Source organism: Grus americana, chromosome 19, assembly GCF_028858705.1.
Source record: "Grus americana isolate bGruAme1 chromosome 19, bGruAme1.mat, whole genome shotgun sequence".
NCBI classification, from domain to species: Eukaryota; Metazoa; Chordata; class Aves; order Gruiformes; family Gruidae; genus Grus; species Grus americana.
In genome coordinates, this window is record NC_072870.1 from 4,718,111 (window position 1) to 4,740,468 (window position 22,358).

The 22,358-nt window shown below is 45.9% G+C and overlaps 1 protein-coding gene across 2 annotated transcripts in view; it reads left to right on the top strand.

Annotated features, from left to right (window-relative positions):
* Positions 1-22,358, top strand: part of SSH2 (slingshot protein phosphatase 2) — a 103,031-nt gene that overhangs the window by 54,046 nt on the left and 26,627 nt on the right. For both annotated transcript variants that reach the window (XM_054847268.1, XM_054847267.1), the window contains 3 exons: positions 12,286-12,389; positions 17,216-17,280; positions 22,065-22,186. In XM_054847268.1, coding sequence (XP_054703243.1) covers positions 12,286-12,389; positions 17,216-17,280; positions 22,065-22,186 — 291 coding nt within the window. The remainder of the gene's footprint in view (positions 1-12,285; positions 12,390-17,215; positions 17,281-22,064; positions 22,187-22,358) is intronic.

Below are 22,358 nucleotides of genomic sequence, written 5' to 3' on the forward strand. Positions count from 1 at the left end.
ATCTGGAATCTCTACTCTTCAGAGTTCAAACTCTTGTAATAAAACTTTATTTAATGTGTTTCCAGTCCGAGTCTTAGTCAGCAAGACTTTGCAGGGTTTTTATGTTGAGTTAGAAACTCCTCAAAATGCATTGGAAAGTTAAGCACTGACATCTCCTTTAGCTGGAAGTGACATTAAGGTGCTAAAAGAGTAGGTTAATTTGCAGCTATACTGAGGAATCACAAATGCAAAACTGCAGGGTGATGCTTCAAAATGATGCACGTTGCTGTGTTTCCTTTTATTTACTCTTTTTTTTTTTGCGAGCAGATATCATAAAGAACATATGGTTCAAATGATACTGCTTCCCAGCTTTTATTTCAAGTATCTGCATAAAAACATTGTGATCCTTACGAACAGTTTGAAGAAGTTTACTTGTCTGCTACTTAGAAATCTCTCAGTTCCTTTCACCCCTTGGACTGCCCTTCATTTCAGCCTTTATTTAAGTTGGGAGATGCTGTGGTGGTGTTACTCATCCCACAGTCTGTCAGCTTCTGTTTAAAGTGGCGTATGGTGAGTGATTAATGGAAATTATTTCGGGAATAAAGGACTCCTGGTAAGCTGATCCCTATTCAGAGAGCCAAAAGAAAAGCAGAGTCACAAGGGATGTTGTCTCCAGGAAGAACTTGCTACATCCGCAGGGGGGAAGAGCTGGATTGGAAAGCGATGCTGAGTCTGCATTTTGAAATGCATCATAATTATATCTCACGGTCTGATTTGGAGAGCTTTTCCTGATGGCTCCGGAGACTGATTGTCACTTAGACCAGCAAAACGCTGGAGTGCTCTTCTTGGCTTCTGCTGGGTTAGGTGTGCTGTGCGGGGGGGCTGTGTGCTCTGAGCACCAGCAGACAAGGCAGCGTGTGGCCTGTCTGCTGGGGAGCGGACGATCTTTAAAGGCTGAGGTGCCCCATTCCCCGCAGGGTTAGGTCGGTTAACCCGAAATGCTGCTGTATTTCTTCTTTGGTTTTGCAGTTTTAAATTGAATCTGAAGTTTGTATTAACCTTGCTTATGCTAAGGACTGTCCTTCTAAGTTGCCTTGGATTGAAGAAAAGACAGAGAATCCATTAAACTATCCCAGCTATAGAATGTTTCTGATCCTTTGTCTTTGATGTTTTCTCACTAATTTCAACTTACTATTTACAGCCACATTAAAGTTTGTATTCCCTTAATTGTGGCTTTGCAATTCCATAAAATGAAGTCACTGGCATATTTGCAAGTGTGAGCAGATCAATAGCCGGGTTACGAGCCGTATCAGCACAACAGGTAAAGCTCCCTGTGACGTCCAATTTCAAATCAAAACCTATTGAAAGAAATCTGGCACATGGCTGTTCTCTCTGAAACGGTTCACAAACCATCTCACATTGCTGGTTACCGCTGACTGTCCTTTTTGCTAATCTAAAGGGACAGTCAGTCCTAAACCGATTTTACTGTTTGTGCTGGAAGCTGTCATTTGGGGATCAAATAGCCCTCGTGCATGGGGAGGATGCAAGAAGAATGAGAAAAAATTGAAAGTGCTGAGTGCTGGAGAAGTTAAAGTCCTGAACAAATAACTTCCTTCTATTTTTTACGAGTCAAACCCAACAGCCTCTTGATGATTTTTGATGCTTTTGGTAAACAAGCATCTGTTTCTTTTTAGCACAGAGGAAAAGGCTTATTATTCAGCACTGATTTCTTTGTGTGGAGACAGAGTGGTCCTTGTTTTGGTGCTCTATTTACAGGGGTCCATTAATGTATTTACTGAGGGCAAAGTGACAAAGCCGCGATCAGAGCCAGGCTTAACTCCTCCATCCCATGCCCCGCTCTAGGCGCTGGGGCAGTTGCAGAGCCAAGTCCTGGCACGGGGCCTCATCACAAGGCGGCAGGACCTTGCTCGATGCCGGCCACCTCCACCATAACCGGCGAAAGAAGCGATGGAGCAATGTCCTCCTTGACCTGCCTGCACCCGGGCTGCGGCTGCTCTGCTCTTTCCAAGTCTCCGAGGCTGGGCTCGTGCCTGGGGGGAGCCACGGCTGCCGGGGAGGGTGTGGGGCTGTGCTGGGGGCGCAGGGTGCCCTGCTTTGAGTTGGGTGCCAGGGCGCTTGCCAGCTCCTGGTCAGACTGTACCCGTCCCGGGGAGACAGCCAGTGCTGGCAGTGATTCAGGCAAGTCAGTGGTCTCCTTCCATCTTTAAAGTGCTGGGCATACTTTGTCTAAATATAGGTGCCCCTGAACTTGGCTGGGGAGGGGAAGGACAGTATGTTGACCTTAATGTGTCTCGTTTGACTTGTGTTACAGTCGTATTTAAAGCCGTGGGGTCCTTCTTGTGGGATGCTGCCGGTCAGGCCAAACATGGTCAGGTCTGTGACAGCGATGAATCATGCACCTGCACGTGCAGGGAGATCAGAGTAAAAAGGACTTGTAAAATATCCTCTCTTAAAAATGTTTAAGTAGTGGGGAGACCTTTCAGGCTTGCTGGTTGTTAACCAGCTGTGCTCGAGGATGCGTCAGCTGTTGTTTAAGGTTTAAAAAGAAATGTGCTGTGTATGAAGGCAATGCTTTCAAACTCTGGTGGCAGAGATTATTGCGTGGTTTAAAGATTATCAACGTGCACTGTGTTAATTCTGAGAGGAAAAAGATAAGTATGTGTCAGTCAGAGGGGTGCTCTTTCTGAAGATAACTAATCAAAAAGCTGGGTTTTTTTCTTTGATCCTTGATGCGATAGATTCTTCTTACAAAGTTTTCTCATGTTGATTAAAGTGTTTTTAAGAATATATTTCTGAAAGCATTTTGTTGATACCGCAGCAGCTGGCTGATTTTGGACAGACTGAGCTGGTAGGAGTGCGGCACGTGGTGGTAAAACACTGTGGAGCGCTCCCTTGGGTGTAACCGTCCTGCTCCGTGAACTTGGTGGTATGCATTAAAGCCCATGGATGTTTAAACAGTGTATAGCGCAAGAAGAATGTCATGTAGGGCTTTAATCTGGGAATGTCTTGACTTGGAGACCTGGAAGCCTTTGGGGACTATCATGTAAAACAAATTCCTTTCACGGTCTTGCTTCTGGTCTGGGTCTGTTGCTTAAAAAAGTGCATAGAATCAAATTTCTTCTGTAAACACAAAGTGCCCAGATTTCTTAATAAGCATCCTAATTGTGTTAGCTGCTCCCTTTCGCGTATGTGAACTGCCGTGCTTGGACTGCAGAAAAAATGATTTTGTGCATATCTTCAGTCATGAATTCCGGAGCACGTCAGAGCTTTGTTTGCACAACTTGTTTTGTTGTTCCTTTTTGGAATATTTTACTTTCTCTCTGTCTGGGTTCTCTGAAGCCGGCTTGAAGGTTGACTATGGGCCATCCAACATGTGGCTTGTTGGGGCTCCTTTAGCGTTATATAGCAAGGTAGACAGTAAAGTTTTTTTTTTTTTGCTGTTTGTGCTGCGTGGGAATGAGTGCATTTCTGTGTGTAATAGTAATGTAATCCATCCTTGCGTATCTCTGTTCTTCGCTGCGGTGGTGAATCACAGTCTGTGCCCAAGTTCATGTTCCTTGAAATACATTATTACCTGATGATCTGTGCTGCAGCGGGATGTCCCAGCCCATGCTGTGTTTCGGTGGCTGCAGCAGCATTGTGACTCTGACACATCTCGTGCGCTGCCCAACCTCGACATGAGGGCGTTTGTTCACTTTCTCAGCCGCTGCTCCGAGGCTGCCGAGCGCTGGCAGGAAGCGATGCAGACTGGCTCGGTGGTGAGGTGAGACAGGGAGGGTTGTGTGCGCGTTACTGTATGAGCACGCGTTCAGCAGCAGCCCTGTGAAACGTAATACGGAGCTGTCAGCGGCAGGCATGGGCGCGCAGATGGGTGGGACGGCAGCGCTGAGCTCGCAGCGTTTGCTCTGCCGGGCAGGCTGGTGAGGCGGCAGGCGATGCCTGTGCGAGGGGTCTGCCTGCATTGCCTTTGATTTAGGAGTTTGTATGTTGTTGAGCTGGTTCATTCATAGGACAAGGGTACCTGAGGGGAATGGGAATCCCATGAGGACTTTGACTTTTATCGGAAATGATAAAATGTCTTTTTCTGCAGTCCAGCTTGAAACAAAACCTAATCTGCCTTCCTGTGCCTGTAACAAATAAATCCCAGCCCTGCCTGTGAGGGAATACATTTGATAGGAGTCCAAAGGTCGGCTCACCACTGCAGAGCGAGGCTCAGGGCACCTGGAGGCGGAGGAATGCTGCAGGTGGTTGTGGTTGTGTTCGGCACGGTGCAGACCCATTGCAGCTGCGTGGGCTGAAAACTTTGGCTGCAAACAGCAGCTGTCGTTGCTCCCCTTGCTGGCAGCAAAGCATCTCTGGCAGGGATGAGTTTCTCAGCCCAGAGCTGTCGTCTTCTGTGCCGTCTCCAAAGGATGCCACCGCTCTCATCAGCACACCCAGGCTGCCCAAGCTGCTTTGACTCTGGTTTGCAAAATGGCTTCTGGAGCTCAGGTCAAATGATCCTGGTGGCAAAGGAGCACTGAAGGCAGTGTAAGTGATGTTTTTTTCCAGTAATGGGCTTGAGTTGTAGACCGTTAACTCAGTAGGGTTTTGAGTGGGCGTCAGCACTCCCTACAGCCTTGTTGCATGACCTCAGGCTGGTTAGATCCCATCTTTGAAACTATGTCTGTGGGTGTCAGTTGTTTTGTGCACCTGAAGTGGTTGCTCTTCACTTGCAGGCACAACAATGCTCACCAGTGCTCCCTTGTCCAAGTTGTACCCTCTCTGAATTTACCATAAATTCTTTCCTCACTTGGAGCAAGCGAAAGGAATGCCTTGAGAGTTGCGATGCCTTTAGAGTTCAGATTCACGCCCATCATCCTCAGCTTTGGGTATCTTCTAGCAAACTGTAAGGTTTTCATGTTGTCTTAGCTCAGCTTCAGCAGATGTCCATATCAGAGACCAAAGCAAAGGAAAAGATGACTTGGCTATGGTGAGAAAGGATCAGTAGATGACTTAGTACAAATGAGTTACCAGTGGCATTGCAGACCTTTCTGTGATTGTGCCTGTGTCATTGCAGCTGCATTCTCTCTCCAGGGAGCCCCACCTTGGAGCACGGGAAGTGCCTGTAGACAGTTCCTTGGGAAAAAAAAAAAGAGAAAAAAGGCACAAATGCAGATGTTGCTAAAAATGCAGCTTGCGTCAAATGTCTGAGATGGAGTGGGTTCCCACGCTTTGTTTGTTTTTCTCCTTGTGCTGTTTCTTAAGTTGCAAAAGTGCTGAGTGGCAAGAGGCAGCCTTTGTCGGAGAACCACTTCCCCTTTCTCTCTCTGCCCTCAATGTTGTCACCTCTGTTGACAGTGTTACAGAACCCTTTTCGGTAAGTCATGGCCCTTGTTTTGCTCTGCGCTGGGTTTGTTTCTATTTTAGATATCAAAGAAGCCTAGACTTGTCTCTGTGTGCTGCCAGCTGACCCTGTTAATACAAATGTCAATGCAGAGCAATCCTGAGTTATCCTTGCCTTTTCCATTTCCCTGTTGTTGTGGTGGCTTTTTGTTTACTAGGTTTTGGGGCTTTTTTAGTAGTGACTGGTGCTACTTTGCTTTACGCAGCCCTGAGATCTAGCCTCTGTGTGAAGAGAACCATGTGCCTTCATCACTTGCCTAGGAGCAAAGCCTTAAACTGGAAGCCAGACATTGCTCTTGTCTATATAATTCATTAATACTGTTGGCAGTTATTAAACCAGGTGCTTTAAAAAGTACACAAGGGAAATAGGGATGTTGTATATTGAAAAACAAACTACAATCAAAGTGAAAGAGTTAGGCACTTCTCTAGGGAGGGATGCTGGAGATGCGCGATGCTCTTGTCTGGTGGTTTGATGGAGAAATGCCCTTGGCTGCCAGGCTGTGCAAACTTCCAGCTGCGTACCCAGCCACCGTTGCACCCTTGGCTGGAGGACTGATGCTTTATTAGCCAGGATTTTTCTTGTGACCAGGTAAAGTGAGTGAGTGGGCTGGAGGAGGCTGGCGGTGAGAGCCAGTCTCAGAGCAGGTGTGATGCCGTGCCCCAGGCCTGCCTGCGGAGGAAGGGAAACAGCCAGTTTGGGAAGGGGAGCAGGAGGAAGGAGGGAAATGGCTTGAGGTGCTGAGAAGAGCAGCAGGCTGCCTGGCCTGCCCTCCTGTAACTTTTTCCACACCAGGCACAGCAAGCTGCAGTTGGAATTGTTGCTCTTGCAGGGTGAGTCCTGGCGTGCTACAAGAGCTCGCTCTTGTGTCCCCAGCTGCCCTCCCTCCACGCCTGGCTCCACGGCCTCAGGAGTGAGCTAAGCATTGACGCCTGCTGCGCCACTCCTGCCAGCGTCTGAATTTTGGTCTTTTCCTTGGTTTTGTGTTTTGTAGGCTATGGATTAAAGGAGGATGATAGAGCCGAGCTGGCAGCAGATGAGATGTGCAATGCAGCGATGTGCACTCCCCCCTGCAGCACGCTCTGGCTGCTCATGTTAGAGCAAAATGTTGGGGTGCTCTTGAAGGAGCAACCTGGCTTAAAACCAAGGGAAAGGAGCTGGGCACACAAGATTTTTTTTTTTTTTCACTTCCTGGTAGACACCCTTCTGTAGAACGTCTGTTCCCCATCCTATGCTTGTTGAGCTGCCGGCTCTTCAGACAGGGGCTGCCTTTCGCTGCACACGCGAGCAGCGTTTGGTAGAGCGGGCTCCCAGCTGAAATCCCCAGTGCTTTAGTACGAATGTCTGCATTGGCACTTCCCATTTTCAGGGCTTGGGCTGCTGAATGCTCCCAGTTAGTCAACACCAGGGTTAACTTGTGTCATTCCTTACTGTCAGACTTGCCTGCCTACTTCCAGTCAGCGTTTCTGCTTTTTTTTGTTTGTTTGTTTGCCTTTAGTGTAACTGGCCGCTGGAGGGGAAGGGTACATCCTGCAGGTGGGTTGGAAACTCAACGCCCTTCCTAGTGGTGCACAGTCCTGCCGGGCAGCTTCTTGTGTTTGCGAAGCTTGTGCTGGGTGGTGGTTGTGTCCCAAGAGATGCCCTTTAGGAAAACCTCCTTTTGCTCAGGAATTGGGAGCCTCCATGGTTACTGCACAACGCTGTTCTCCTGGGGAGCTACAGCTGGAGCTGGGCTTGGCATTGAAATCCCAGCACAGCCTCCCGGTGCTGAGCCGTAGCTCGCTAAGTATTAGGATACTGCTTCAGAGCGCTTTTCTGCAGGGTTCTGGTTAGTAAATACCTGAGGCGGACAGAAATTATGCTTGTATTTCTGTAAATAATACAGGTAGTAGACTTTTATTCAAATGTTGGGTGTCTTGAAATCTTCGTTTCCCCATCCCATCACTTTTTAGTCTCCCCCTTTCTTCTAAGGGTGAGGGGTAACGTGACAGGAGGATGCGACCTCCCCGCAGTGCCTGCGTTGCTGCCACGGGCACGGCCGGTGAGGAGGTTTGGTCCTGACCACGCTGACCCGTTCCTGTGCGTTGTGCAGGGGGGACATGGTGGGAGGACTTCTGCTGAACCTCTCGGGATGGTGCCAGCTCCGTCAGTTGTGCTACTTGGCAACTGGCCGAGTAAGGGCTGGGCTGGACAGGATAGAGCCTGCTGTAAAGGACCTGCTCCAATGAGTAAGTAGAGCCTACTGGAAAATCATCCTCAGGCTCGCAATAACTTAATTAAGTGCTTATTAGGATAAAACATTGCCAGAAGCTGTTCAGGTGCCTCTTTGCTTTCCTGTACTTCTAAAAAGGTTTTATCTTCTTTCTTTATGAAATAGTTTCTAAAGAAGACTAAAAGGATCCTTTCTGAATAATTTTACATTGAGGACTGAGAATTTTTCATTGAAAACTGGTAGGTGGTGCAGATTCACGTACTCCTGGCTGGTGGTGCAGCACTCGGGACGAGCAGCTCCCCGGCTGAGCAGCCTCTTAGGTGGAAGGCATCGTACAGAGGGGTCATGGCAAAGTGTCGGATGATTCGTGTTATCACATCACTTTGGCATAGTCCATAAACCCGTAACATTTTTGTGTCTTCAAAACAGTTTATTTGGTGTTTGTGCTTGCAATTTATGAATGGAGCTGTGCAGGGTAACAGCTGGGAAGGCGTTCACTATTTGTTTGCCATCTGTAAGTTTTATGCGGTTCCCCAATTTTGTAGCATAATGAGAATTTGGTATGAGCCATGCGGTGTTTTCCTCATGCACAAGGAGCTCAGCTGCTGGGCAGCGAGTCAGGGAGCACAGGAATTGCTTCCGTTTCGTGCTGTTGCTGCTGTTTAGAAACTGGGTCTTCTGAGGGGAATGTCTGTGGGTTTTGTGCAACAGGCTTTAAATAGTTCTGGTGATGTGCCTTGTACAATTTCTACAGAATATTTTCTGCCTGAGAGAAAAATTGGGACGACTAGTAATTTCTGTAGGAGTTGCTCAAGGCTTCTGCTTATGTTGGTTCTCTTCCCAGTGAGCAGTGAATTACAAGTAGCACATCACTAGTGGCCTTATGGTTGCTACTTCACTTAAGAGGTGAACAGGCTAAACATGGAACAGTAGCTTTTTTTTTGTCACAGCTGTAGTGCTGAGGGTTGCTTATAGCTTAATAACTCTTTCACAGATATGTCCCAAGTCAGTCTGCTCCAGAAGAAAGCCACTGTGTAGTACAGAGGACTGATGACAAGCCTGGTGTGCTGATAAAATACAACTCGGCTTTATGACCTCTGCCAAGTTGGCTCCCTGTCTTCTGCTCTCCTGAGCTCTACTTCTCCCTTAACCAGATTTAGTATCTTTTAATACCCAGTCTGTTTCCAAGAGGTTGTTTCAAAGAGCATTGAAGCTCCAGTAGACTCTGGCAAACCAGGTTTTATAAGTATTTCAAGGCGCAGGTTATGTTTGGGAGCCGTTGAGCCGTCGGCAGGATAAAGTCAGTAGTGGATGATAGCACAGCTCTGCTATTATGGTAAGCACAGTTGTTTTGAGCCTCTAATTGCCCTTTTCATACACATCTTTTCTACCTTCTGTGTTTCTGAAACATCTCAAGAGTGGAGCCCTCTGTCAGTGTCCTACAGGAGGAATCCTCTGTCCTCCTTACATATCAGGGGCGGTATCCAAAGATGATCCTGCTCTGAAATATGATGCTTTTAGGAAAGATCATGGTTAGGGCTTTCCAGGTGGGATGGACCCAAATGGAGCAGCCAGCCATGGGTGGCACAGGGAATGTCAGGCCAGTAATTGCCTTTTTTGTCCCTGTAGTGCATCACAGGCCCCAAAATCAGCATCTCTCAAAAGAATGGTGTTAAACTTCACTGGTAGTTAGTATTACAGCTGTTTGGACTTTCCTATAAGCTTCTTGCCTTTCCTCCCTACATTTTCTTTACTGCTGGAATCTCAGAGCAAGGACTTGGTTGCGTGGTTGTGTATTATGGGGTTTTTTTTGCTTGAGTGCCGTGCTGGATACTGATGTCTTGTCTGTCTGGTGTTAGGAGTTTGTGACAGGTGATGCAGAGAGTGCCGATAGCGTACCATGCCCTCGTCTGCACAGTGAGTGTCCCCAGAACTGTAACCAGCAGAAGGACGAGGCTCTCGTCTCCACCAGCCTGCTCTCTGCCCACCAGTGCTGACGGCCATCTCTGCTGCCCTGTCTGCTTCACCTCCCTGCTCTACAAGAATGATCGCTTTGCCACGTGCTTCTCCTGTTCCGACCCTTCTTATGGGAAATTACATACCCTTTCCCTAGCCTTACCAAGTCAAACTTGTTGCTTGTGGTTAATGGCCCAAAGCAAGGCTCTCCGTGGCTTTAGGAGAGAAGGTGGCCTCCTGGAAGGTTGTACCTGATGGGAATCTCTTTAGTTCTGCCCATGTTTCCTTTCCAGGCAGGTGGCTGACAACAGAGCACTGGCGATAAGGGAAAGTGATGGAAGTGAGAAGGTTTTTAACCTCCCAGCCCTCTAGCTACATGCTGCTTTATCCACTAAAAATAGTTGCTAATTCAACCTTCTGGGGAAACCTCAGGCACAGGCTAAAGGATCACTAATATTAGTTGTTGGCTTTGCTGATAAAATTAGCTATGTGAAAACTGGCTGTGACTGCTGAATTATTTCTCCTCCTGTGCAGCTTGAAATTTATTTGCCTCTGTGCTAAGATTGCAAAGGGAGGGAAGAAGAGGAGGAGAGAATGTCTTGTCTCCTGAAGAGGCTCAGTAAAGCACGCCATGCTCTTTTGTCCCGCTTGTGGGTGCTAGTCTGAAAGCAGAAGTGTACTTCCTCGGGACATCAGGGCGATGCTGAATCAAAATGGGTTCAAGCTAAGTGAAGGGGAAATATTTTTTTTATTATTATTATTTTTTAAAGTTAGTGGCTTCAGGATAAATCAGTGTTTTTCCAGTTCAGGCTTTAAGAAATTATGTCACTTGAGGGCTTTCAGGGGATCTATTTGTCACCAAAACCTAGAAAGCCTCAGTTAAAATTTTTTTATATGAGAAGGGTCTGAGGAAACATCTGTGCTCAGTGTGCCCGATAAATTAAAATCTGTTTGTTTGTTTTAAACTGTAGCATAGGTAAAGATCTCTGATCCATTTTAATTGGGGTGAGTGATTTATTTTTTTTCCTTTTTAAAATTCTGGTTTTATCCAGTGCATGTTTGACATCTGGTTTAATTTTAGAAAATAGTCCTGGGAGAAACTTTGTCAGTAAGGAGGAGTGCTGAGGTTATGACAGACAGTGCATAACATGGGAATGTGCTACAGGCTTGAAAAAGGTCCTTCTGAGTGTGTGCATCTGCTTTGCTGGATCTCAGAAAATTTGATTTTTTTGATATCCCTCCAGGAAAATGGAGAGGTGCCCAAAAATGTGCTTGAGGTTAGGGGGAAATCCAGCCTTAACACAAGCTTTTATAATTCTTATAGCTATAAAAATGTAGTCAGCAAAGCCTATTGTCAAAGTGGTCAACCTCAAATCATGAAACCAAAAGATCACAGGCTCGTGCCATGCTGTGTCCTGGTTCTTGGTCACGTTTGATTTCTCCGTGAAGCTGTTGTCTTTGGTCTTGCTTAGGCGTGCGCCTGCCTTGAGTAGCTACTGAAACGTGTCCCTGGAGGAGGGGCTGCGGGCCGCAGTTAGCCTGTGCTTAGTGTGTGGAGCAGAAGTAGCCGTGAAGGGTGGTGACTTGGCATGTTCTAGCATTCACCTGCATTTTGCAACATGGAATTTCTTCAAATATATGACGGGGATTTTACTCTATTATTATTTCCTGGTCCTTGTCTCTTAAAGGAAGGGAATAAATAATTAGTTTTGGTATTTGTTTAAGCAGAGAAAGGAACTAAGAAGTTCCTAGTCTCTTGTTCAGTTGAAGAGAGCAAGCCAACATCATTTTCAAGGCACAGCACTGCTGGGGTGCACGATGCCAGGGACTCTCCCATCCTGTCTTATCATATTCATCTGCCATCCTGTTGACTGTAGAATTGTTTCTGGCTTTCTTCAAAGCCTGTATGACTATCTTATCAATTCTGAGAAAAGCAGAAACCCTTAACTATGCAACAGGATGGCTTAATTGCAAAATCTGTCGTGCCTCTCACTTTTTCCATGAGCTGCAGCATCTCTAAGCAAACTACGGGAAGATGTGCTTAAAATGTTAGCTGTTCCACAGAACTTGAGAACTCTTTACTGCCTCTTTCCACAAACCTCGTTCCTCATGTTACTTCAGAAAGGGCAAAATCAAGGCAGTAAGTGATGTCTGAATTCAGCAGCATTACAGTTTTGCTTAATTTATAAGTCTTTGAGAGTTAATTATCATGCAACTCATAGACAGTAATTTCATGATTTCTTAATCTGTTATGTACACTAATTTTCTTTTGGCTAACTGCTGAAGGGAGACATTTGTTTCTGCAGGGCATCAGCTGTGCCTGAACCACAAAGCACAGGGTTAACAGAATCCGTAATTATAGAGATGCGTGGGCTTGCTGTATTAATCACCATTTAGAAATGTGGATCTCTCATCTTGACTTTCAAATCGAAAATATAGCCATAGGTTAATCCCTTCTCCCTGCTCAGGTTCTACCTCTGCAGGCAGAATGGCACTGGGCGTATGTCCTGCTCTTCAGTGTTTCTCAGTTCATGTTCTCAGTTATGCTTTGAATGTTTGCAGTACTTATGGGAGGGGGAAAGTTCTTTACCAACAAAGTAGTTCTGTCTAAATCGCTTCCTTGCAAAAGGACAGAGCATACATTCAGTGCCTTGAACCTCTCTTGTTCCATTGCTTTTCTCCTTTTAAAGACAATACAGTTTTCCTTACTCACTGTTTCTCTCTTCCCTTGCAGCATCAGCGAAAGCTTCCTCACTGTGAAAGGCGCAGCTCTCTTCCTGCCGCGAGGAAATGGGTCGTCTGCTCCCAGGATCAGTCACAGGCGCAACAAGCATGCAGGTAATCTGTTGCATCCGACGGCTGAGGCTTATCTGCTCACTCTTGTTTCCAAGTCTACCTTTCTTGAGTTCATTCTCACCAGATGACACACATTTCTGTTTACACCAGGCATGTATTAAAGCTAGACCTGCCAGTCAAAACTGCAATATTTAATGCTGATAGAAAACAAGGTTTCAGTACTCTCTTGTTTATCCTGCAAAATCAAACAGATGAGTGACATCAGAGCAACAATCATGACAACACGGAGAGTTGAGAACAACCGCTCCCCAGAATATCGTCCTGTAATTTTTGTATGAGAGAGGGGTTGGAGGGTTGCCATCAAAACCTTCATGCATTGCACTGGGAAACTTGAGGCTATGATGTGATGAGTAATTGTCCTTCCTGATCTGAAAGTAACTGGTTATGATGGAAGAAAGGGAGGAGACTTACCTCTACATGGTGGTGGTGAAGAAACCTCTGAGCAAAGTGGTATGACTTCTCAGACGCGTGAGCAGAATGAATAATATGGAGTCAGTCATAATTCCACCTCCTTTATCTGCTGAAAGTTTGATTTGTGTTTTTGCTTTGGCTCTTTGTTTGAAAAGTCAGTCTGAATAATGAAACTCAAACATTTCAGGGTAGGTTGTTTTTCGTTGTGTATATGGTGCTTATTCACAGACGGCATTTTATGGGGATCAGATAGTGTGTGGGTTTTCCCTTCCATTAAACAATCCACAGGACAAAAACAACATTGAAACTTTCAGGCTTTTGCATGTGAAGCAGAGACAGAAACAGAGAGGCTTGAGTCAACTTTCTTTCTTTGCCAAAAAGTGACCACCGAAAGGTGATTTGGTTCGGTTCCAGGTGTAGATTTCTTTGTACTTTGATACCATCAGACTGTCATCCAGCTCTACATCTGGCATAGTAATCTACCTGATGACTGGTCCACCTCAAAATCTGTTTACAAACATCTTTCTATAAAGAGTTTAAGTCAAAAGGCAGTTAATTACATACTTCCACTCAGACATAGTACAAACAGTACCCAGATTGCTTTGAGTGAGATGTATTAATTACCAGTTATCAAAAGAAAATAAATTGTTCTGAAACTTAATTTAAAGCTGGCCTTTCTGGTTGGGACTGAAGTGAAAAGGTGTTCAGCGTGCAAAGAGAGTTAGCAGTCTTCTTTTAAAAGTTTATCTTGACCTGTCTTGGTTTTTAATCTCTCCAAAGTCTTCTGCATAATAGAAGCCCAGGTCAGTTGCTGTCTTGGCTTTACCTCGCAGAGGAGACCCGCTGGATGGCTTTCCTTGTGAACCTGTGCAAGGCAGCACAAACAGCTTTTGAGTCTCTCTTGTTGCCTCATCTACTTGCTACAGCTGACTTGCATGAGGTCTGGAGACCTTGGTGGAAAATAGTCACTCTCTGATCAGCCCAGAGCTTTTAGAAGCCAGGTTGCCAAGAAAGCAAATCCGGTGTGTTGTAATTGCTTACAGCAAGATGGTTTGTGTTTAAGAGGCTGGCTTGCCTAAGGGATGGGATTTTCCTTCTTAGAAGACTCTCTTTATTCCTGTCTCCTCGGCTTACAGGGTGAGATTTCATGAGGCATCAGTCCTTGTCCTTTCCTCAGTTTCCCTGCTTGTCAAGTGATGTGAATGGTATAGTATTTCTGTAAGGTGCTTGGAGAGCTCACTGAAAGAGAGACCTTTGTATGAGTGTACACTGTCTTTCTTTTCTGTGGACTTTCCTGACGTACAGTATCTGCCAGCGGACCAAGACACTGACGGATCAATGTGTCACCTTCCTGAGCAAAACATCTGTGCCACCAAAATTAAAACAGTGATGTAGAGAGCGTGGCTTGGAGAGGTGAACTGGCCATTGGCAGCAAGCTGGCAAAGCGTGTGGCAAAGAAAACTGTCTCCTTTCTTGGACTCTGATAATCTGTGCTCAACTTTCACTCCCATGTGTGTGTCATGACTTATCTCTGGCACACAAAATTAGAAGGGGGTGGAGAACGGACATAACTTTCCAATATGAAATTGCTGCCTATGGATGCAATAATGTTTCAAGTGGCTATGAGAGCATTTTCTAGGAAGGTTGACTAACCTTCCTGACCTCCCTTTCTAGTTCATCAGAGGTGCTAGAATCCAGCAGAAAGAGTAAATGCGTAACAGGAAATAATTAATGCTCGTGTCCATTTCTTTAATCATATCATCTTCAGAAATGGCAATCACTAGTTGGCAGATTGACCAGATATGGTACCAGCTGTCCGCACGCCTCTGTGTTCTGGCGGCTCGTGGGCTCGCTGTTGCACTCCAGCAATGCTGGAAGAGGCCAGAAAAGGATGCAACTTCCCTGGGGCTTTTGCCATCTCTAGGATACTGTAAATCACTTTTAAGATCGCACTCTAGCTGATGTTTTATACCTAGCCTGCCAACTTGAAGGAAACAAAAGCATCTGCTCGTTGCTGAACAATGTGATAGGAAGCAGCAGTTGTGCCATGAATGCCAGTGAAGCCGACAGCTCTTCATAGGACAGGATGTGGTATCTTTGTGCTGATTCTGGCATGCTAAAACCTTTCCTTTGCTTTTTCTTAATCCAGGAAGCTTACAAAATGCCTTGTGTGTTTGGGGCCGAAAATGCTGCAAGTCAATTAAAGCTGGCCAAGGAAGCAACACTTTACTTTCTAGCTCTGGAGCTCCCAAGGCTGGCAGGGCAGGCTGGGGAACAGGGAGGAGTGCAGTAACTTCCTGAGGATGAGAGATAGTGGAGCTCCTTGACTGAGCCTTGCAGAAAGGGTTGTCTTAGAAAATTCTTCTTTGTTTAAGTATTGAGATAACCCAGTATTCCTGGTGGTTTGGTTTTCTTAAAAAAAACTCTGGAAACTTCAGCTCTTAAACTGGTTCCTGATGTTGAATTACTGGCATCAGTAGATGGGAACTGTTACACTTAGGGGAGGGAAAAAACTGAGGTGAAGCATCTTTCATTTCAAGCTGCCTAAGACATGTGAATGCCTCATGAGTCAAATACTTGCTGGGCTCTTCCAGGCTGCAGGCAGGAGGTGCCACCTGAAGCAGAGGGACCTTTGCCTGTTGTGTCCAGTTCTCACCAATTCCCACCACACTAGCAGCTGAAACTTGCTGGAACTGAGTAGCATTGCCAAGACTGCGCACCAGTGTTGACGTAGGGAAATCCTGTCTCTTGCTGCACCCCTGGGAGGACAAGCATCCGATGGATGAGCTGGCCTTTCCTATGTTACCTATCTCCCTAAATAATTGCTGTTTAGGAAGGTACATGCCAGCCACTCCAGCCTGGGGAACAATGTCCACGGGCAGGAAGTAGTTTCAGGTGCTTGTCACCACTGGTATATGTATGTGACTTCCCTAGCGCTGCAGAGTGCCTCAATTTTTCCCACCCCCAGTTAAAAATGCAGTCCCAGGGCATTGACTCATTCTCCATATGCTGAAACGTGTTTGAGGAGGAAGGAAGAGGAGAGCAGGGAATGCCGTGTCCTGCGTAGCCCACTCCACACAAGCTTGCCTCTGTCCCATCAGGAAAGAGGCTGCAGCAGCCCTTCAGCCCTGCTGTTCCACCAGCTATAAAAATAATTTGGAAACTAGGTACCATGCTCTGGCTGGGCAGCATTTCCTTTCTTCCCCTTCCCTTATGCGGTACTTCTGGATGCTGCTCCATGCCCAAGGCTTCCTTATTTCTGAAAGTCTGTGACATGGCATGGATTCTAGCACCTCTGATGAATTAGAAAGGGAGGTCAGGAAGGTTAGTCAACCTTCCTAGAAAATGCTCTCGTAGCCACTTGTGCTGGATACTTGCTCCAGTATTCATGCTGTTGCCTAAACTTGTCTTCCTGCCTTTGTGGGAGTTGGAGAAGGTGGGAGACTAAAGGCTCCTCTTCTTGTCGATCTGTGCCACCCACCTGGCAGTCTTGCACTCTCCTTTCTGGGAACGCAGATTAATTTTCCAGGTAATGATTGAAAAAACAGCCCATTGCTGGAGGTGTTACTGCTTACTGACACTCAGAAGGTAATGTGCTGGCTTAGCAGAGAAACTCTTGGCTCTCTGCGGGCCAGGGACTAGTGCTGAAAAGTCAGTGCAGCAGTACAACACAAAGGTAGTTCACTTGTCTTTCAAATGCTTGATGTTTTAGGAACCTGGGACACTCAGCTCTTTTTAAGAAGACTTCAAAGTTACTGCGTGACTGTGATTTTTTTTTTTTCTTTCAGTTTTTCCTTAGCCTCATCAATAAAAGTGTAGCAAGCATTTTCTAGGAAAAATTGTAGGTGCTTGATTTTTCAGACGGCAATTCTTAGCTGCTTTTGGGTGGGGCTGGTACATAAGCTTATGTGGGCACGTGCTGCTCGAAGATGGGACTAAATCTCACTTCAAAGAGGATACACTTTTGTCTAGGTAGTAGTTCTGCACTAAGTAATAAGTTAGTGTAAAAAAAAAAAAAAAAAAAAAAAAGGCAGATTCCTGATCTGAAGCACATGATAGAACAAGATGTTGAACCATGGGGTGGGGTCCCTTTCTACCTGGTTGGCCTTTGTCTTTTAAAGGAACAAAGAGTAGTGAAACGCTTTTTATTTCTGTAAAAAGATAACAGGATTTAGCAGGAGAGATCATGATAAGACAGGAACAGGTGAACACACAGAACAAAGAGCATTTGACTAAGAGATGGAGTTTTGTCATCTCTGAGTGGGTGGAAGTGACAACACAACACTTATGGTGACGTGTCGGGTTTCTTGGTGGAAGTTTGCTCCAGCTGGACAGCCAGGAACTTGCATGTGATTTTAAACTATTTTTGTGCATTCACGTTTCCCTCTTGCCTGCAGGGGATCTCCAGCAACACCTGCAGGCCATGTTCATACTGCTCCGCCCAGAAGACAACATCCGACTGGTAGGCTGGCTTTTTGCTTATCTGCTGTTAATGAATATAAAGGTTAAGTTCCACTTGACAAATACACCTGTGTAATGAAAGCAGTGGTGCGTGTATGTTTGAGTGGTTTCATCAGTGGGTTTGAGGAGTCTTCTTTGCAACCACAGAGGTAGAAAAGCAGCTAATTATGAAAGGCCTGCTTAGTTGGTTGTTCAGTGAGACAAACTGTATGGCTAGAAGACTGCCTTTGTCTGAACCAAATACTGAGTACTTATGTTCCCCAAAAGTACTGTAACAATTGCCAGAGAAGCTGGGTAAATTAGCTTGGTGTCCTATTTAAATCAAGAGCATGTGACTTACGTCTGACCAGTGTGAACACCTGCCCTTCCACGTTAGTTCATTTGTGTTCCTCACTCTGCCCCCTAACTGGTTGCATCCCAAAGGCCATGGCTCATCAGCAAGGAGCATGTAGGATCCCCATGTAGGTACACACCTATATTGAACCTTGTCTTTCTGCTTTTCTGGGTTGTTGCCTCCTATAATGATGTCATGAAAATTAGGCATTGCTGTTTATAGCATTGATACGCTATCCAGAAGCCAAGGAAGAGCAGTAAGGAATTTGTCTAGGACGTATTGGAAGTGCTCTACAAGGTCAAGCATGACTGAAGGGTATCCGCATCTCTCATCACTCAGTAGCCTGAAGTTTCTTTCCTGTGTTGTCTTGGTGCATCTTAGCAACGTATGCCCAAAGTAGGACTGCCAGCATCAGAAGTGTTGTTCTGACACCTCTGCTTTGCTGAATCCTCCTGAGCTGTGCTGGAGCTGGGCTGACCGTATGAGTATAGCTAGGAAACAGCCAAGATTACTATGGAATGCTTTAACTTTAAAAAGGGCCACCAAAAATCATTTGCCATAAGCAATCTTTGTAAGGAAACTAAAGGACCTACTCCTAAACTTTGTCAGGCATACCTTGCTGTCACTAAAATTTCAGTGAAAGTGATGGGAATGGGGGTTCTCAGTGCTTTTCAGAATCCAAGCCAGCATTAGAACATTGGAAGCTATTGAACAAGGCATTGTTCAGCAATATCACTGGCTACATTGTGTGATTTGGGACAAATTAGCCTTAACAGCTGAATAAGGACTTTGTGGGCTGAGACATAAACCCTTTTGTTCAGAGCTACATTTGGAATGCTGAAATCTTGCATGAGGTTAAGTTCGATAGTCTACTTGAATTTAATTGATTCTTGACGAACGAAGGGTGTGTGCAGAGCTGCAATGGACTCTCTCATAAAATAGTAGATACAAACGAGATTTGAAATATAAACAGTACTGAGAGAAATGCATTCTCTTCTTGTGTTGGCTGCTGTCATTTGGAGGGCAGACTTCACAGCTCAGAGGGCAGCAGAGGAATCTAATCCTCTATAAACCTACACTTAAAATTTGGAACAACTCTTGTTTCTGTTGGAGCTATTGGCAGAGTTTTTTAGCCTTCCATGAGAGCAGGATTAGAGCAATGGTACAACTGTAAGATCAGTAGGAAGGAGAGGAAAATGAGTTAAAAGTGTACAAACGGATTGAACGTATTCCTCTGGCTTAGCAGATTGGGAACTTGTTCACTTACATGTGTTCAATAACAAAAGCTTTAGAAAGTTAGGCGGTTTTTTGGTCTTAAAATCAAATATCCCTATGAGAAATGTGTTCTTGTATGAAATACCTATTGTGTAGCATGAAAAAGATGAAAGGTCAGCATGAACTTACCTTTTGGAATGTGCTGTTCATAAGGGCTGGTAAAATACCACATCACACTTTGGACGAAACAAGAATGCAGCAGAAAATAAAGTTGACTTGTGTTTAGGTGAGCCTAAAACTAAGAAATGTGTTGCTGGCCTTGAAAGGACTACAGAACATGTTCATGAACAGACTATAACTAACCTCCCCAAATTGAGGAGAAAGCTAGCTATATGTAGATGAGCTGTTGAGAAAGAACCTTCCATCTCATCACAGTCCCTGAAGCTAGGCCATCCTCCCTAGATTGAGTGGGATTTCAAATATCTTCATTTAAAAGGCATCAGACCACTCACTTGGTATGCTCCTGCTGTTGGGTGAGCATATGAACTAGACCTCAATGAAAAGGTTAGAGACCAGTTTGTGATTTGATGGGCATGTTGGAGCGCTAATAGTAACTTTCAAGCTTGGCTGGTTTAGAATGTCAAGTTTCCTGTTTTGTTATTCTAGAAAACTTAGCAAAACACATTATCTACCTCAATCATGGTTCTTTGCTTTGTGGTCAGGGTGTAAGTGTTGAATCTAGAGAGCCACAATAAGCCATGCCCTGTTTCTCTTAATTGGTCCTCCAAAAATCCCACCCCAGTGACTTGAAGCTACATGACCTTTGGCCGCTGTTTGTCTAGGTCTAGCTGTGTTCTAAAGGGTCTTGCATTAAGACCACACTTCCCATTACTGCTAGCCAAATTGGGTTAGCTAAGTTAGTTAGATTATGCTAATCCTCTTGCTGCTGGGCTGTCCTCAAGAGAAGCGGAACAGAACTCATGTCTGGATGCCCCAGACACAGGGCAGCTGTTGTCCACCGGCTCCCGTTTTAGGCAAGTCTTTGTTTCTGTTTGAAGTTTGGTTCCTAATGTAGATAATGACTTTAACCACCAAGACCTTGGTGATTGCTTGCTCTTCTAGGTCGAAGAGCACCCTTTCTGTTTTGCTACAAGCGGTTAGTTGTAGAAACAGCTGTCTTTGGCAGAATTCACACCTTGAAGGCCTGACCACTTTGATCCTCCATGTTTCCAAAGGAATCCCAGTGACTCAAGGAGCAAGAAGGAAAATAAGGCTGGTTTTAGCATGACTTATCCTAAAGAGATGGGGTGGGGCACAGTCTCTCGCTGTACAGAGCACGTCTGTCTGCTGGCATCAGCATTTGGGTAGTTTCTGTTAGTCTTCGGTCCCATTGGACAAGTCTGGAAGACGTGGTCAACACCGTCTCCTGCCTGCACTTGCTATTCTGCCCCTGTCACTAGAGCTGCTGCTCCCTGCAACGCCACTGAGAAGCTTTCCCTGCCACTCTCAGCTTAGTCTCCTGCGGTAGAGCGCTCCGGTGAAATAGTGAGCTCTGTTTTGACTGCCATGTGCTCTTTTAACCTTTGTTGTAGGCTCTGCCACATCTTGTGGCCAAGACTTACTGGCTAGTGGACAGGCGAGGTGTGAGGAGGTCAGAGAGGGCTCCTCTAAGCAAGGAGGTGCCATTCTGACATTAAGACCAAGTTAGAAAGAACTACAGGAGCATATTGGGAAAAGCAGCCTACTCCTGAGAGATGCCACACAATAGTTATTTTGTGAGCTTTTTTTTTTTTAAGGATAAAATGACTGTTTAAACTGAGGTCTTTGAGCCATGAACTCCTGTGGGCCACCAGTAAGTGTCTACCCAAGTCAGGTCTCAGGAGGGCTGCTGGTGTTTGAGGAATTCAGGTTAAGTTTGTGAAGGATGCCAAACACCACTTCAAGCTTCAACCATTGGGTTGCAAGGAAGCGGGCAACTGGGCCCCGTTGCAGCAGGCAGGTGTCTGTCTGCAGCACGGGGCAAGGCTGGGCTGTGACGGCTCCTTCTCACCCATGTTTGCTCTCTGCAGGCCCTGCTCAAAGTGCAAGAAGCAATTTAACAATATGGTAAACATTGAGGCCAGACAGCGTCTCGGGGTTGGATTAGGCTGTCCAAAGTTAGGGTTCAGTTTACATAATTAAGACACTTCCTTTCTAGGAATGTCCTAGTTTCTCTAGTTGGGATCCTGTGACTAAAATAACTGCAAAAGGCTTGGAACAGAGTCCAAAAAGTGTTGCAAGTAAAGGCTGCCTACTACAGATGTTTATAGTCACAACTTGCAGCGCTGGGCTCCCTTCCCCAGGCTCCTCACTGACCAGCAGTCTGTCTGTAAGAAGACTTGTTGGAGTCACTTCAGTTCTCACTTCCCCGTGGCTCTCCAGAGGAGCATTACACATCAGTGTAGCCTTTCAGTAACTTCAGTCTTGGTCTGACATTCATAACTTAGCTGCACGGATGCTTTCTGAATGCTGTCAGTTGAATTTGATTTGGGGCTGTTTGGGGTGAAGTTCAGGCATCCTCCAGTCCTGCTAGGTCTCTCTTTTGGCACTGGGGTACATGTGGTTGCGGTAGGAGCAGCGAGGCACGATGACTTTCACCTTTTCTGGGCAATCTGAATCCAGCCATGGGTGCAGCTTAGTAATAGGGAAATCTTTTCCCGCCAGGAAAAGCAGGAAACCACATATGAATTAGATCCCAGTTGTTTGTCCAGCTGCCTGGGAAGGTGGTGGTAAGAGTCTCGTTGGAGCTGTTGTAGCACACAGTAGCTTAAAGGAAAGCCCTAGCTCTTTGGACAAAGCCCTCTGAGAGGTGAAAAGCACATTCAACACCCGTCTGTCTCTCAGAACCTGTAATGCTCCATGAAGCTCACTAGGCTGGGACTAGTCAGAGGACTGCGGCAGCCTGCCTTGTAGGCTGCTGTTTAAACGCAGCCTCGGTGGGACACAGCAGGCCTGCGGCAGCGTGTGCGAAAGGTGCTAGGAATGTGCCAGCTCTTGAGGAAAGCATTGTGCGTGAGAGACTAAGTCGCTTCTCCCTCTTCTGCTGGTTACCCAGCTGAGAAGTACGGGCCATCCGTACGAGTGCAAACTGCATCACTGCTTCTGCGCCTGTCACTCAGCATGAAAAGGTGGCTTGTAAAGGTAATAGTCTGTATTTTGGTGGCTGCACTGCTGATCTCTCCCTTTCCTTTCCTTAGGCTGTAAGACTGGAAAGTACCTACCAGAACCGCACTAGATACATGGTGGTAGTGTCCACCAACGGCAGACAAGACACCGAAGAGAGCATTGTCCTAGGAATGGATTTCTCTTCCAATGACAGGTACTCAGACTGTCCAGGTGCACCTTGTGTTCGCCCACATGTCAAGTGTAGAAATGACCATCTGGTGTCCATGCTTTTTGGGGACAGACTGCTGCAGATTTTCCAGCCTAACACCTTTCTTGAGATCCAGAATTCCCCTGTGATTTCTTGAAAGGAGGTGACAAATGGGAAG